General features: G+C 43.0%; 2 protein-coding genes across 2 annotated transcripts; one reads left to right on the plus strand and one right to left on the minus strand.

Moving 5' to 3' along the window:
* The first annotated feature begins 443 nt into the window (after nucleotides 1–443).
* Nucleotides 444–3813, plus strand: LOC138932757 (uncharacterized). Its single transcript, XM_070294891.1, has 4 exons — nucleotides 444–949; nucleotides 1569–2159; nucleotides 2367–2840; nucleotides 3156–3813. The coding sequence occupies exons 1-4, from the start codon at nucleotides 444–446 to the stop codon at nucleotides 3811–3813; spliced, it is 2229 nt and encodes a 742-aa protein (XP_070150992.1).
* Nucleotides 3814–6048: 2235 nt separating this feature from the next.
* On the minus strand, nucleotides 6049–6984 carry LOC138932758 (tropomyosin-like). The gene has a single exon (XM_070294893.1). The coding sequence runs from the start codon at nucleotides 6982–6984 to the stop codon at nucleotides 6049–6051; it is 936 nt and encodes a 311-aa protein (XP_070150994.1).
* Between the last annotated feature and the right edge of the window lie 6921 nt (nucleotides 6985–13905).

Raw genomic sequence — 13905 nt, forward strand, 5'->3', positions numbered from 1 at the left:
CGAGGAGGAGACGTGGTTTATTTGTAAAAAATCTTGGCGTTCGTTAGACGACGAGTGACGAGATGGAGGCGCGCGATCTTCTCGATAGCGCGCGGGACGTCGCGACGGGGAACGCGTATCGCGCGTGGGCGCGACGGTGCGACGAGTGTCTCGAGTCTCTGCGGGAGAGATGTCGAGGAGAGCGCCGAGGGAGATCGACCGGAGCGATCAATTCTCTTATCGCTCGGATCGTTCGATTAACGGGCGTGAGAGACGATCTGCGTCGACGTTTCGAACGCGTGGGAGGCGGCGTAGAGGAACGCGAGGGATTCTCGTGGTCCGAGATCGAGACGGCTTTCTCTAGACGCGTTTTAACCGGCGCGGTTATTAATTTCGATTATATCGAACCTCGACGATTTCTCGAGGACGCTAGAGATACCGTGCTCGATCGAATACGCGATGTTATGAATGAATATAACGGTGTTAAGGTCAATACCGTATTTGTTGGCGAGTTCGTTTCGGGCGACAAGATCGATGTTAAGACTATTGTCACGAAGAATTATCCGCTTCTACCTCTTTCCGACTCGCGAGAGTGGTACGAGAAGCGAGTGGTCGACGCTACTCTAACCTCGTTGGAAGAATTTCAGGAGCGCGATAGCGGATGGGCGTTATCGCGAATATTCAATTTAACCGTGAACGTGAACAGATACAATCCTATGCACGCGGGATGTCGCGTTAAATTGCCGCGAGAGATCGCGTTGAAGAAAGCGGTGATAAACGTGCAATCTAATGACAATGCGTGTTTCGCATGGGCGGTGGTCGCCGCTCTGTATCCAGCTGAAAAAAACGTGGGTCGGGAATCTTCGTACCCGCATTACACGACGGTGCTGAATCTGAAGGGCGTTAAATTTCCTATGAGTTTGAACAAAATTACTAGATTCGAGCGTATTAACGACATATCTATTAATGTGTATACCGTTCGAGATAAAAAGGAGGGAAAAGACGGTTGTCGCGTTGTTCCTTTGCGTCTCACTGACGGTAAAAAGAACAGACACGTTAATCTGTTGTATTTTGACGATATGACGCGACGAGATGACGCGACGCATTTCGCGTGGATTAAGAATTTGTCGCGACTCGTCGGCTCGCAACTCAGCGGTAGACGACATAAATCGCATATATGCGATCGGTGAGTACTAATTAAAAAAATCGTCGCGCGATGTTGATAATGCGCGAGATTTAAAATGTGCGTTATGTCGCAGGTGCATGCACTATTTTCGAACGAGCGATAAGTTATCGGCTCACAGCGTGGACTGCGGAAGGATGAACGAGTGCGCTATAGTCCTTCCTACCAAAGACGACAAATGGTTAGAGTTTCGTAACTATAGTAGAAAGGAGCGACTTCCATTCGTGGTGTACGCTGATCTCGAATGCGTGCTGAAGAAGAAAGAGGAGAGGAGAACGTCGAATACATCTATCGTTCAGCATCACGAAGTTTATAGCGCCGGATATTACGCGCGATGCGCGCTCGATGGCGTTAGCTCTACTTACAGAGCTTATCGCGGTGAAAATTGCGTATTGTGGTTCGTTAGAGAACTGCACGATCTAGCGCTTCGCGCGAAAACTGTTCTCGATATCGATGCTCCTATGACGAATCTTACATCGGATGAATGGGAGAGATTCGTAAACGCGACGCGCTGCAGCATATGCGAGAAACCGTTCGAATTGGGAGACGCTCGCGTGCGCGATCACTGTCATTTGACTGGACGGTACAGAGGTCCGGCTCATTCGAATTGTAATTTAAATTATAAGGATACTTACGTAATTCCCGTATTCTTTCACAATTTATCGGGTTACGACGCGCATTTTATCATTAAAGATGTAGCTAACGCTTTTCCCGGTAGCGTGGAAATATTGCCGATAACGAAAGAAACGTATATCTCTTTCACGAAGAACGTCGAAGATGCGTGGGACGAGGGATGGTTCGGAAAACGCTTGAAGTTGCGTTTCGTGGATTCTTTCAAATTTTTAAGCGCGAGTCTCGAGAAATTGGCGTCGTATCTAGACAAAAGCGAGTTGAGGATCGCGCGTTCGGAATTTTCCGATCTTAGCGACGCCGATTTCGAGCTTCTCGCGCGAAAGGGTGTATTTCCGTACGAGTATGTCGACGACGTAGATAAATTGTTAGAGACTCGTCTACCGCCGCGCGAGGCTTTTCACAGTTCGCTAACCGGTGACGCGATATCTGAGAACGATTACGCGCGCGCGATAAGAGTCTGGGAGCGATTTCGCGTCGAAACGTTAGGCGATTATAGCGATTTATATTTAAAGACCGACGTTCTTCTATTGGCCGATGTTTTCGAAAATTTTCGTGACGCGTGTATGAGAAGTTATAATTTAGATCCCGCGTATTATTACACGTTACCGGGATACACATGGGACGCTATGTTGAAGTATACGAGTGTGCGATTCGAATTATTAACCGACATTGATATGGTAATGTTCGTGGAGCGTGGAATACGCGGCGGACTAAGTCAATGTTCCAACAGATACGCGCGCGCTAATAACAAATATTTACAATCATACGATTCTTCGGAACCATCGTCGTATCTCATGTACTTCGATATAAATAATTTGTACGGATGGGCGATGTGTCAATCGTTGCCTTACGAAAATTTTCGATGGGTCGATAACGTTACGAGCGTTGACTTAATGTCCGTGACATCGGACTCGCCTATCGGTTATATTCTAGAGGTCGACCTTGCATATCCGTCCGACCTTCACGATTCTCACGCTGACTTGCCATTCTGCCCGACGCGCGATAAGCCGCCCGGAAAACGAGACGAGAAGCTTCTCGCCACACTGTACGATAAGAACCGTTACGTGATATATTATCGCAATTTGCAGCAATGCGTTCGACACGGATTACGCATTACGAAAATACACAGAATATTGCGATTCGCGCAATCTTCATGGTTGCGCGAATACATCGAACTGAATACACGATTACGAATTAACGCGAAAAACGAGTTTGAGAAAAATCTATACAAATTAATGAATAATGCCGTGTTTGGCAAAACTATGGAAAACGTGCGCAATCATTCGAATGTTCGACTCGTGACTCGATGGGACGGGCGATACGGCGCGGAGGCGATGATCGCAAAGCCGAATTTTCACAGTAGAAGCGTTTTCGCGGAGGATCTCGTAGCTGTAGAATTGCGTAAACTCGAGATTAAGTTCAATAAACCAATTTATGTAGGTATGTGTATTCTCGATATATCTAAAATTCGTTTATACGAATTTCACTACGAGTACATGCTACCATTGTATCGAGATAAGTGTAAAATAATGTACACCGATACGGATAGTCTCATTTATCGCGTCGAGTGCGAGGACATATACGAGAATATGAAGCGCGATATCGACAAGTTCGATACGAGCGATTACGCAATGGACAATGCGTATGGAATGCCTCTCGCTAATAAAAAAATACCTGGTGCGATGAAGGATGAGAACGCTGGCGCGATTATGACCGAATTTATTGGACTTAGAGCGAAAATGTACGCGCTGCGAGTCGCCGGTAAAAGCGATACAAAAAGAATCAAGGGTGTTAAGAGCGGCGTTGTCGCGAGAACGATAACGTTTGACGATTACGCGCGCTGTCTTCGACAGGGGATCGAGATGAAGCGCGAGCAGTTTTGTATAAGATCCGAGTTACACAAGATGTATACAGTATCGGAATTGAAAATCGCGCTCAGTCCGCACGATGACAAACGATACACGATATCGGGAACTACGGATACGTTACCGTGGGGACATTATAAAATACCGTTGTAGGGAGCGAAAAAATACTATACGTTTCTTAAAACATTTAAACTTTAGTTAGTAGTTTATTTAGTATAAACATATTTTATAAATAATATATTATCATTGTATTTTCGATATAATTCACGATTGCGTCGAAAAAACATCGATGAACGTTCTACGAATCGTTTCGAAGAACAAATTTGCGCGAATAATATAATTTGAATATAATTTGAATATAATTATTATAATAGATTTTAATAAAATAATAAAAATTAATCGGTTTTATTTATTAGATTTTAATAAAAAATCGTGAAAATGTTCGATCGGTCTTATATATAATAGGTATTAGATATAAAATCTATTATAAATAAGACTGATCGTACATTTTCACGATCTTTCTATTATGCTCTCGGAAGTGTTTTATATAGAATAATGTGAAAAAGATGTTAATGCGAGTTTTAGCGTTATCATAGTGACGTAATAAAGAATGTATACAAAGCGCGAGAAAGAGTACGTATAAAGTTTGAAAGAGAGAACGCAGGATACGGCGGCCGCGTAGCGGTGCGAGAGAGAACTCGTATAGAACGCGAAAAAATGAACTTTTTGTATTTTTGCGATATAAAAGTCGTGGAAACCACCATTCTGTCCAAGTCTTGGCAAATCTCGACTCGATTTGACAAATTCGCATTCTACTTCATTAGCATCGAACATATATTATGCTACATGCTACATGCAAACGAGATAGAATGCGAGAATTTGTCATAAATCGAGTCGAGATTAGCCGCGAATTGGACAGATCGATGATTTCCATGACTCTTTATTATATTCTTGAAAGTGTTATATATAGAGTAACGCGAGAATAAAGCTACCGCGAGAATAAAGTTACCGCGAGATACGATGTTCGCTTAACAATGCGATGAAGAATATATATAAAATATAAAAAAGAGTCCGCATAAAGCGCAAAAGAGAGAACGCAGGATATGGCGGCCGCGTAGCGGCGCGAGAAAGAGTTTATATGGAGCGCAAGAGAGAACTCGTACAAAATTACGATTGTTTTATAATCATACGATTTAAAGATTAATAATGATAATTACTCTATAATCGATTATTTAAACGGTTAATCGATTTTCACAAGTTTTAATTTTAATTGTATTGTGTTATTATTTTTTTCTTTGTTTTATAATTATACGATTATTTTAGTTTTAACATGTCTACAATTTTTTCTAAGATTTTCCTTGTTTTATAATTATACGATTATTTTAGTTTTAACATGTCTACAATTTCGTATAATATATAATATGTATAATATGTATAATATGTAGTTTTATTTAATAAAAATACATTTTTATCATAATACAGCTGTTTTATTTATCCAAGAATTGTGCGATTCGTCCATTCCTAACCATTTCACGTAAATCTTGTCACCCTTTCGACGCAGCACCTTTTCTACGAGATACACGTCGGGATCGCCAACGCGCGACAATTCGTGCTCGTAGAATCCTCCCGCGATCAGCTCGCCGCGCGAATCCTTTAATAGATACGTTACGGGATTAGTCCGTTGTATCTTAGTTATTCGAAAAATCTCTGTAGTCCAGTTGGGTGTGAAGCCTTTCTCGAAAATCGTTTTACTGATGCGTACCGGATCGGCTACTTTAAATTTCGCCGGAGCCGCGATTTTTATATTGCTGTATACAGTATTTAAAAGTTTATCGGCAATTTTTGGAGTTACGTCGACAGGTCTCATATTTATAGTGCGATGTTTTCGCGTGTTATATTCCTCGACGAGTCGTGGTAACTCGTCGATCCACTTGTACGTTCCGTTTAGCGTGAAATACTTCCACATAAAATTTTTGAGCGTACGATTGAATCGTTCGACTATCGACGCTTTCATCACCGAATATGTCGAATAATGATTTACTTCGTGCTTCTTCGTAAAATTTCGCATATCGGCATTGTAAAATTCTTTTCCTTTATCGGTCTGTAGATTTTTTGGACACCTCTTAGAGTCTCGTATTATTTTAGATAACGCTCGAGTAACCTCGTTTGCGCTTTTGCTCTTAAGCGGTACAGCCCATGCGTATTTGCTTAATACGTCGATAACGGTGAGTATGTAGTTGTGGCCTTTGTTGAGTCTCGCGTAAGGACGCATCTCGACCACATCCGCTTGCCATAGGTCGTCGTACCCGCGCACCGCAACGCGACGACGCGAGAAGTTTCTTCTCGCGGGAGCGTGCAATTCCTCGACTAGTCTTCGTTTTTTAACGCTCATAGTTCTTTTTTCTTTCTCTCGAGAATAACGTTGAATTGAATCTCTTTTTCGAGCGGTTCGCCGCTCCCGCTAATCTCTCTTTCGAGCGGTTCGCCGCTCCCGCTAATCTTTCTTTCGAGCGGATCGTCGTTCCCGCTAATCTCTCTTTCGAGCGGTTCGCCGCTCCCGCTAATCTTTCTTTCGAGCGGTTCGCCGCTCCCGCTAATTCTTGCTAGTTCTCTTACTTTTCTTGATAGCTCGTCCGCGTCTCTCTTCAATCGTGACGTTGAATTTTCCAATTCTCGTATCTTCGTCTCGGATTTCACCGCGGAATTCGCCGCGATACGCGATTTTTGACTTAGTTCCCGTATTGCTTTACCTTGATTTAACATTACTTTATAATCACTCGCGTTTCTCGTCGAGGACTCCGCCGCGTTGAGTGATATAGTTTTTTTCGCGACTTCGATTTGATCGCTTAAACCTTTGATTCGTTTATCTAAAACATCGATTCGTTTATCTAGAGCGTTAGCGCTCGTTTCTATTCTCGAAATGGAATTTTCCACAGCGTCTATTCGTTTACTCAGAACGTCATCGCGTGTTTTTATCTCGGAAACGAAACTCTCCGCGACGTCTATTCGTTTACCTAAAGCGCTATCGAGCTGAGCGAGTCTCGTGAATAGTAGAATGACGCCCTGCCCCGCTTCGTTCGCGTCTTTTCTTAATTGCGATGTGATTCCCTCGACGTAGCTTTTGCTTGTCGCATCGGCGTCCTCCTCAGGTTGAGCCAAGCGTTTTATTTTACGCTCTCTCGCGTCGTATTCAATGGAAGAGCTTAGACACAGCGCGTTATCGCGCACGTAACTTCGCAGAGACTCGATAGCCGGACGTAATCTTCCGGTTCTCGCGTCGTAGCCTCGATTTTTTAAAGGCGAGCCAAATTTGCTCACGGACATCGCGAATTCCGCGTACGACTGCGACAGTCATCCACGCGACAGTTCGATTTATACGATCGCTCCTGTTTCGCGAAGCTCCTCGATTATCGATAGAATCTCGTTTTCGTGAGCGTTGTTGCCGGCTCGACGCGAAGCGTCTAATAATCGCAGACGATCCACTAATTCGTTTGGATCGTCCCAATGGACGTAATCGATTTTATTGTCCATGACACGCATAGTCGACGATACGCGACCCGCGCCTGTTTTTTTCGCGCCGCTGTTGTGAATAAGCGGAGCGATAATAAATTTGTATTTATATCCTTTATTTCCTAAGACAGATTTTTTAGCGTCATGATCACGTCTATGAGCGTTCGTTGTTAACAATATACTTCTGTATGTTAATTTATCTTTTTCTGTATATATGAGACTATTAGGAATTTTCATAAAAATTAATTCATACAAACCGGGAGTACCGACATATTTAATCTCATCTATAAATATGGAATCATTCGCGTCTACGTCAAATCGCTTATCGCCGAGCATCGCACCTTTCTCGCCGATGTAAACTCCGTAAACGTGATCAATCTCGTTCGGCGCTTCTCCGCCGAGAAGAGTCCCCATATATTTTCGCCCTAACGGTCCTAGTCGACCGTGCGATATTTCGCGATCTTGAGCAATTCGCGAAATTTGTTTAACGGGTATTTCGGATATCGAGGGCGATTCGAGACTCTCGGATTCGAACGTTTCATATTCTTCGGTTTCGTTTCGCGCGAATGGGTCTCTTTCGACGAAAGATTCGTTTAATGGAGTAGAAACGGCGTTCAATCGTCGTCGAGCGCGTATTCGTTTCGCTTTAGGTTTTTTCCAAACGGGAGTTAGTGCTTCATCTTTCCATTTTTCCTCGACGCTCGTTGAGGGTGAAATGTCGGTTGCGTCTTGTTTTATCATTTCGCGCTTAATTTCATTTCGCTCTATCTCGTCTCGCTCAGCGCGATCAGCGATGCGTCGCAGCGGTTCGACAATCGGTTTGAAACGACTCTCTATCGCGATCTCGCTTTCCATTTTTCCAGTTTTTAATGCTCTGTGTTTTTTACGAATCGATGCGCGCGTTTTAGCTATCTCTTTTGCTGTTTTTTCGCGTTCGCCGATATCCGTCGAGGCCATTGCAACTTCTTCTAACTCGCGAGAGAGCGATTGACGCGTTCGACGTATTCGCGACAACTGATCGTTCTACGGTACAATGAAATCATTAAATCCTCGTCTGTATCTACCAGCGCGGAGCGCGCTATCTTTGTCGATTACTAAGAAACCATATTTATATCGCCAACACGCGCGACATAGCGCGTGAAAATTCTCGTACGACATATCCGTGTTCACGTGATCGTTGTATGCGTGACGTAAATTAGTACCATCTTGTTTAAAAAGAATTAACAGATTAGCGTTATCTCGAATCAAATGCTTCGGTATTTTAGCATACGTCTGGCACAGATAGAAGCAATCGACGTTCGAGTGTCGACCCATAGCGAAATATTCTCTGATAGTATTTTGTTTGTCGCACGCTACATCGTCGAATACGAATATCGAATTCGGGAGAGCTTCGCTGGGTGAAATAACGTCAAAGTTATTAGAAAATGTGAAATAACCTATATCTTCCATCGGTGTTAATAAATTTTCTAAATATTGATATTTAGGCTGCTGCAATGACTTTGAGTAAACATAAACGTTCTCGAAGCGTACACCATGCGGACTCTCCAACAAACTTATTAATGCGTTTGTTTTGCCGCAACTAGAAGGCCCGCAAATAACGCAACGAATAGCGCTCGGTAATAGACGACCGTGTCTACGCGTTTCTTTCGACGGTCGCGTTTTATTATCGAGGTTCGTCACCTTTATCGCGATCGGTTGCCGCACGAAACGCATTCCTCTTGCTGCGCGCGTGCGCGATACACTCGCGTAAGGCAGGGCGAGACTTTTTAATTTATATACGAATAGATTGCCATCAATCGCGCAGTAGCGAATTGCGCGCGGTGAATCGAAATGTTTATCTTACTAATAGATGGCGACGATATTCTCGATTTCACCACCGATCAATTGCGGTATATTCCGAAAATAATTTTACTAAAGCATTTCGGTCGCTACGTAGAACGATTGTGGGAGAAACTGCCTGAATATATAAAAGTGGATCCGGAGGTGCGGCGCTACCGTCGATGTCTAGAGCATTATAATCGCCCTTGGCAACGAACACACATCGACGGTCCGGCGCCGCTTGTTAAAGATTGCGGCGAATGCAATTCGCGAAACAGCAGTACGGTGTGAGTCATGGCGCTGGCTTGTTGAATAGAGCGATAAACGCACTCCCTTTCGAACTACATATACCTGGATATCAATTTTGCGGGCCGGGTACTCGTCTTGCGAAACGACTCGCGCGAGGCGATCGAGGTGTCAATCCTCTGGACGCGGCCTGCCGCGAGCACGATATCGCGTACTCGCGGAGCGGCGAGCTCGCTGATCGACACGTCGCTGACCACGCGCTTGCCAAAAAAGCGCGCGAACGTGTCGCGGCTAAAGACTCGACTCTCGGCGAGAGAGCCGCCGCGGCGGCTGTATGGATGGCTATGAAATCGAAGACAAAACTTGGAATGGGTACAACGAAAATCAAGAGAAAAAAGAACAAAAGAAGAATAATCGCTACGAGAAAAAGAACGCTTCCGATAGCGAAACGCGGCGGCTTTTTACCCCTGCTACCGTTATTAGGAGCTCTCGGTTCTTTGGCCGGAGGAGCGGCGGGAATCGCGAAAGCGGTGAACGATCGCAAAGCAGCGCGACGACAACTGGAAGAGTTGCAGCGTCATGATCGCGCGATGGAAGGTCGCGGTTTATATCTCGCTCCGTACAAACGTGGAAGTGGCGTGTCCTCAACGAGAAGAAGAGCTAAAAAAAAACTTCGCGTAAACAGACGCTAAAGATTCTCCCATCCGTCGGAGCAACAACGAACGAACAATTAAATCGCGCGGCGATACTCTCGCGCGTACCTCATTTTAGAGGTGTGTTTATGCGCAACGCGCTTCCGTCGCAAGCGCGCCGCGATGAGAGCGGCATTGTGAATTTAGACGACGCATCCGGACCGGGTACTCATTGGGTAGCGTATTTTCCGCCTCTCGATTTAAACGACGACGATTACGAATTAGGTTTAACCAATTTTGAAACTTATAATACGATACCGAATATAAATTCTACGAATAATAAATTTTACTTCGATAATAATGACGAGATTATCGCAATTCCAATAGGATCTTACGAATTAAGCGCTATAAACGCGTATCTAAGAGCGGCGATTCGTCATAAACGACGAGCGAGAGAGGAGGAACGAGAACGCGAAAATGAAAAACCGGAAACGAACGATGATGATTACATATATGATGTTGATGACGATTATTTCGAAGACGATGAGAATGGCGATAAAAGTGAAAATTCTATAACGCTTCGCGGTAACGATAACACTATGAGAAGCGAAATTAAATGCGCATATCGAGTAAATTTTACAAAACCCGATAATATCGGTTCGCTCCTGGGTTTCTCGTCTCGTGTATTACAACCGAATAAATGGTACGCATCCGATAAGCCAATAAATATTATGGCCATTAACCTTATTCGAATAGAGTGCAACGTTACAACAGGAGCGTATCATAACGACAAATCCGCGCATACTATACACGAATTCGCGCCTAACGTTCCACCCGGATATAAAGTGTCGGAAATTCCAACGCAGATCATTTACCTTCCGATCATCGCACGGACCATTACCGATATAAACGTGCGTGTTGTGGACCAAAACGGAAAATTGATCGATTTTCGCGGCGAAGAAATTACGATTCGTCTACACGTGCGACGAAAACGGTAGAGAAGCGCGCGATGCTCGTAGTGAATGGATCGAATGCGAGAAACGCACCTATTATCGCTGTCGCGTCACCTCTAAACGCGGAAAAGAGAAGAAAAAAGGGAGGAAGACTAACCGCTGCCAACGAGACTTTTCTGCGCTCTTTGGGTTTTGTCGTGCCGAAAACCGCTTCTTCGTAAAAAGCGGAATGTGCGACATTCTAAGTATCAGTGGGGAGCCAATCTTCGACGATCGCATCGTCAAGATCGAAACTCACACGTACAACCCTTACGCCAATACTACGTTCGGAAATAGCGATGAGATACGAATTCCTATACAACAGCAAGATTTGTATACGTTACCTTGCGACAGTTTTATCTACATTGAGGGCAGACTCGAGTCGAAGGAAACATCGAGCGCGCAAGAGGAAATCGCATCGATAACGAGATTAGTAAACAATTGCGCGGCGTTTATGTTCGAGGAAATTCGCTACGAGCTCGATGGCGTAGAGATCGATCGAAACAGAAACGTTGGAATAACGAGTACGATTAAAAATTACGCGTCGCTGACAGTCGAAAGAAGTAAAATATTAAAAAACGCTGGATGGGACTTATTAGCAACAACTCATTCGTCAATCGGTGATTTTAATTTTTGCGTACCTCTTAACGTACTATTAGGTTTTTGCGAAGATTACAAGCGCGTTGTGATCAACGCGCGACACGAGCTTATTTTAATACGAGCGCGCAACGATAACAATTGCGTTATATCGCGCGAAACGCAAGAACCTAAAATCGTTTTGTTAAAAATACAATGGCGAATGCCTCATATAGTATTGAATGATGTTAATAAATTAAGGTTATTGCGCACGTTAGATAGTGGACGATATTTGAGCGTCGCTTTTCGCTCATGGGATCTTTACGAGTTTCCGCTTCTACAGAACACGACCAAACACTCGTGGGCCGTCAAAGCGGCAACACAACTCGAGAAATCGCGATACGTTATCTTCGCGCTACAATCTGGAAAGAAGAACGTTCTGTCCGAGGAGCCTTCTTTATTCGATAATTGTAAACTAACTAATGTCAAACTGTATCTTAATTCCGATTTTTATCCTTACGATGACATGAATTTAGATTTCGATAAACATAAAATCGCCGTATTATACGATATGTATTCGAAATTTCGAAAAACGTACTACGGATGCGAAAACGACGAAACGCTCTTAAATTTAGATAAATTTTTAATTCACGGCCCACTCGTAGTCATCGACTGTTCTCGACAAAATGAGTCAATTAAAAGCGCCACTGTGGACGTTCGCATAGAGTTCGACTGCAAGGAAAACATCCCCTCTAATACCACAGCTTACTGTCTTATTATTCACGATCGAGTGGTAGAATACAATCCGCTCACTAATGTCGTGCGCAGAATCGTGTAAGCGCAACGATACTCGAAAAAATATGGAGACAGAATAAAACGCTTAGAAAAATCTAGAAAGAAACACTTCGAGTATCGCTAACAACGACGATGGACACACCGATTTTTGTCGATCTTCAAGGTTTCGTAGTTAACGAAAAATTCGTCGTGAAAGAAGTAGCCGTATTAAGAAATGGTGTAGAATTGACGCATCACATCTTTCGCTCGCCGATGTCGTGGGATTTGCTCACGAGAGCGGAAAAATCGCGAGCGTGTTGGTTGATATCGAATCATCATCAGCTAAAGTGGAATGATGGACACACAAATTATGGGTCGATGAAAAAACTCGTTCGAGATGCCATATGTCGAGGATCTAACCCTGATTCGACGGTGCAGATCTATGTCAAAGGTCACGAGAAGAAGAAGTGGTTAATCGAGATCTTAGGAAACGTCGCCGACGATCGCGATATAGCCGTTTCTGTCGAGACTATCGACGCCGATTACGAAGACATCGAACGTCTGGAGACTCTGAACGCTTCGCGGGCCTTTCATTGCGGATACCACGCGAAAAATTGCGCGTTAGAAAACGCGTGTAAATTGCACGATTGGTGGTTCGAGCGACGCGACCGTTTGCGCAATATGAGCGATTGATTTTATATTATATTATATAAATTTAAGTTATATAAATTTAAGTTATATAAATTTAAGTTATAATGTATCAAATTAATTATATATTTTAAATTATAATCTATAAATTTAATCACGAATATGTTATATATTGTTGCAAAATATACGTTATACGAACGAACCGCGTTTTTTCTTTATCGCGGTCGCATCCTTTATCGCGGTCGCGTAACAAATTTAATTATAATAACTGTCCATAGATATTATTTTATCGCGATCGCATAATAAACTTAATTATAGAATATTTTAAATTTTATATATAATTATAATGTATTGAATTAATTATTAAGTATTTCATTCTATATTTAAACTACATTTTTATATATCAAATCTCAAAAATTAAATCTAATAAAACCTTAATTTATAATTATCCATAGATTATCGCGGTTGCATAATAAACTTAAAGTAAAGAGATTTTAAATCTATTTAAATATACTTAATGCGGACACAGATGATTACGAGAGGATACGGAAGAAGAAAAGCGTAAAAAATCAACGTTTCGCTTAATATATAACATTTATTCATAAAAATTATCTTACAAATGCGCTTTATTAACGCTTAAAATTATTCCGCGTCGAACGGTTGCGATTCGGGCTCATAGTTCGCCCATCGTACATTAGTCTGCGATTTACTCTCGTTAACCGTCGCTGGTTCGGCCTCGTTCTCCATTGATCGTAATTCGAGTTCGCCGATCGATCGCGATTCGGGCTCCTCATCGATCCGTGATGCGACGACTCGCCTAATTTCGGGAACGGCGAAATCGCTCTCGCCGCGTCGACGAGCGTCGCGCAATGCGCTGTGAACGCTTTGCGCTTGTGCGAGCATAGTTCTCGTTTTATTTATTAACTCATAGAGCGATTCTCGCGCTGTTTTTACACAGCTTTCTATTTCTTGTCTAAAATACGAAAGTAAAAATTAATAAAAGTAAAAATTAATAAAAGTAAAAATTAATAAAATTTATTATAATTTTT

Source organism: Polyergus mexicanus, unplaced genomic scaffold (assembly GCF_030449975.1).
Source record: "Polyergus mexicanus isolate NDT 795.1 unplaced genomic scaffold, iyPolMexi1.0 SCAF_4, whole genome shotgun sequence".
NCBI lineage: Eukaryota > Metazoa > Arthropoda > Insecta > Hymenoptera > Formicidae > Polyergus > Polyergus mexicanus.

What these genes read in the sequence shown, in the direction of transcription:
- LOC138932757 (XM_070294891.1), top strand. Translation starts at nt 444, where the DNA reads ATGAATGAATATAACGGTGTTAAGGTCAATACCGTATTTGTTGGCGAG. An exon ending in GTCGACGACGTAGATAAATT is followed by an intron (nt 2,160 to 2,366) that starts GTTAGAGACTCG and finishes GTGTATGAGAAG; the next exon opens with TTATAATTTAGATCCCGCGT. An exon ending in GAGAAGCTTCTCGCCACACT is followed by an intron (nt 2,841 to 3,155) that starts GTACGATAAGAA and finishes GAATTTTCACAG; the next exon opens with TAGAAGCGTTTTCGCGGAGG.
- LOC138932758 (XM_070294893.1), bottom strand. Translation starts at nt 6,984, where the DNA reads ATGTCCGTGAGCAAATTTGGCTCGCCTTTAAAAAATCGAGGCTACGAC.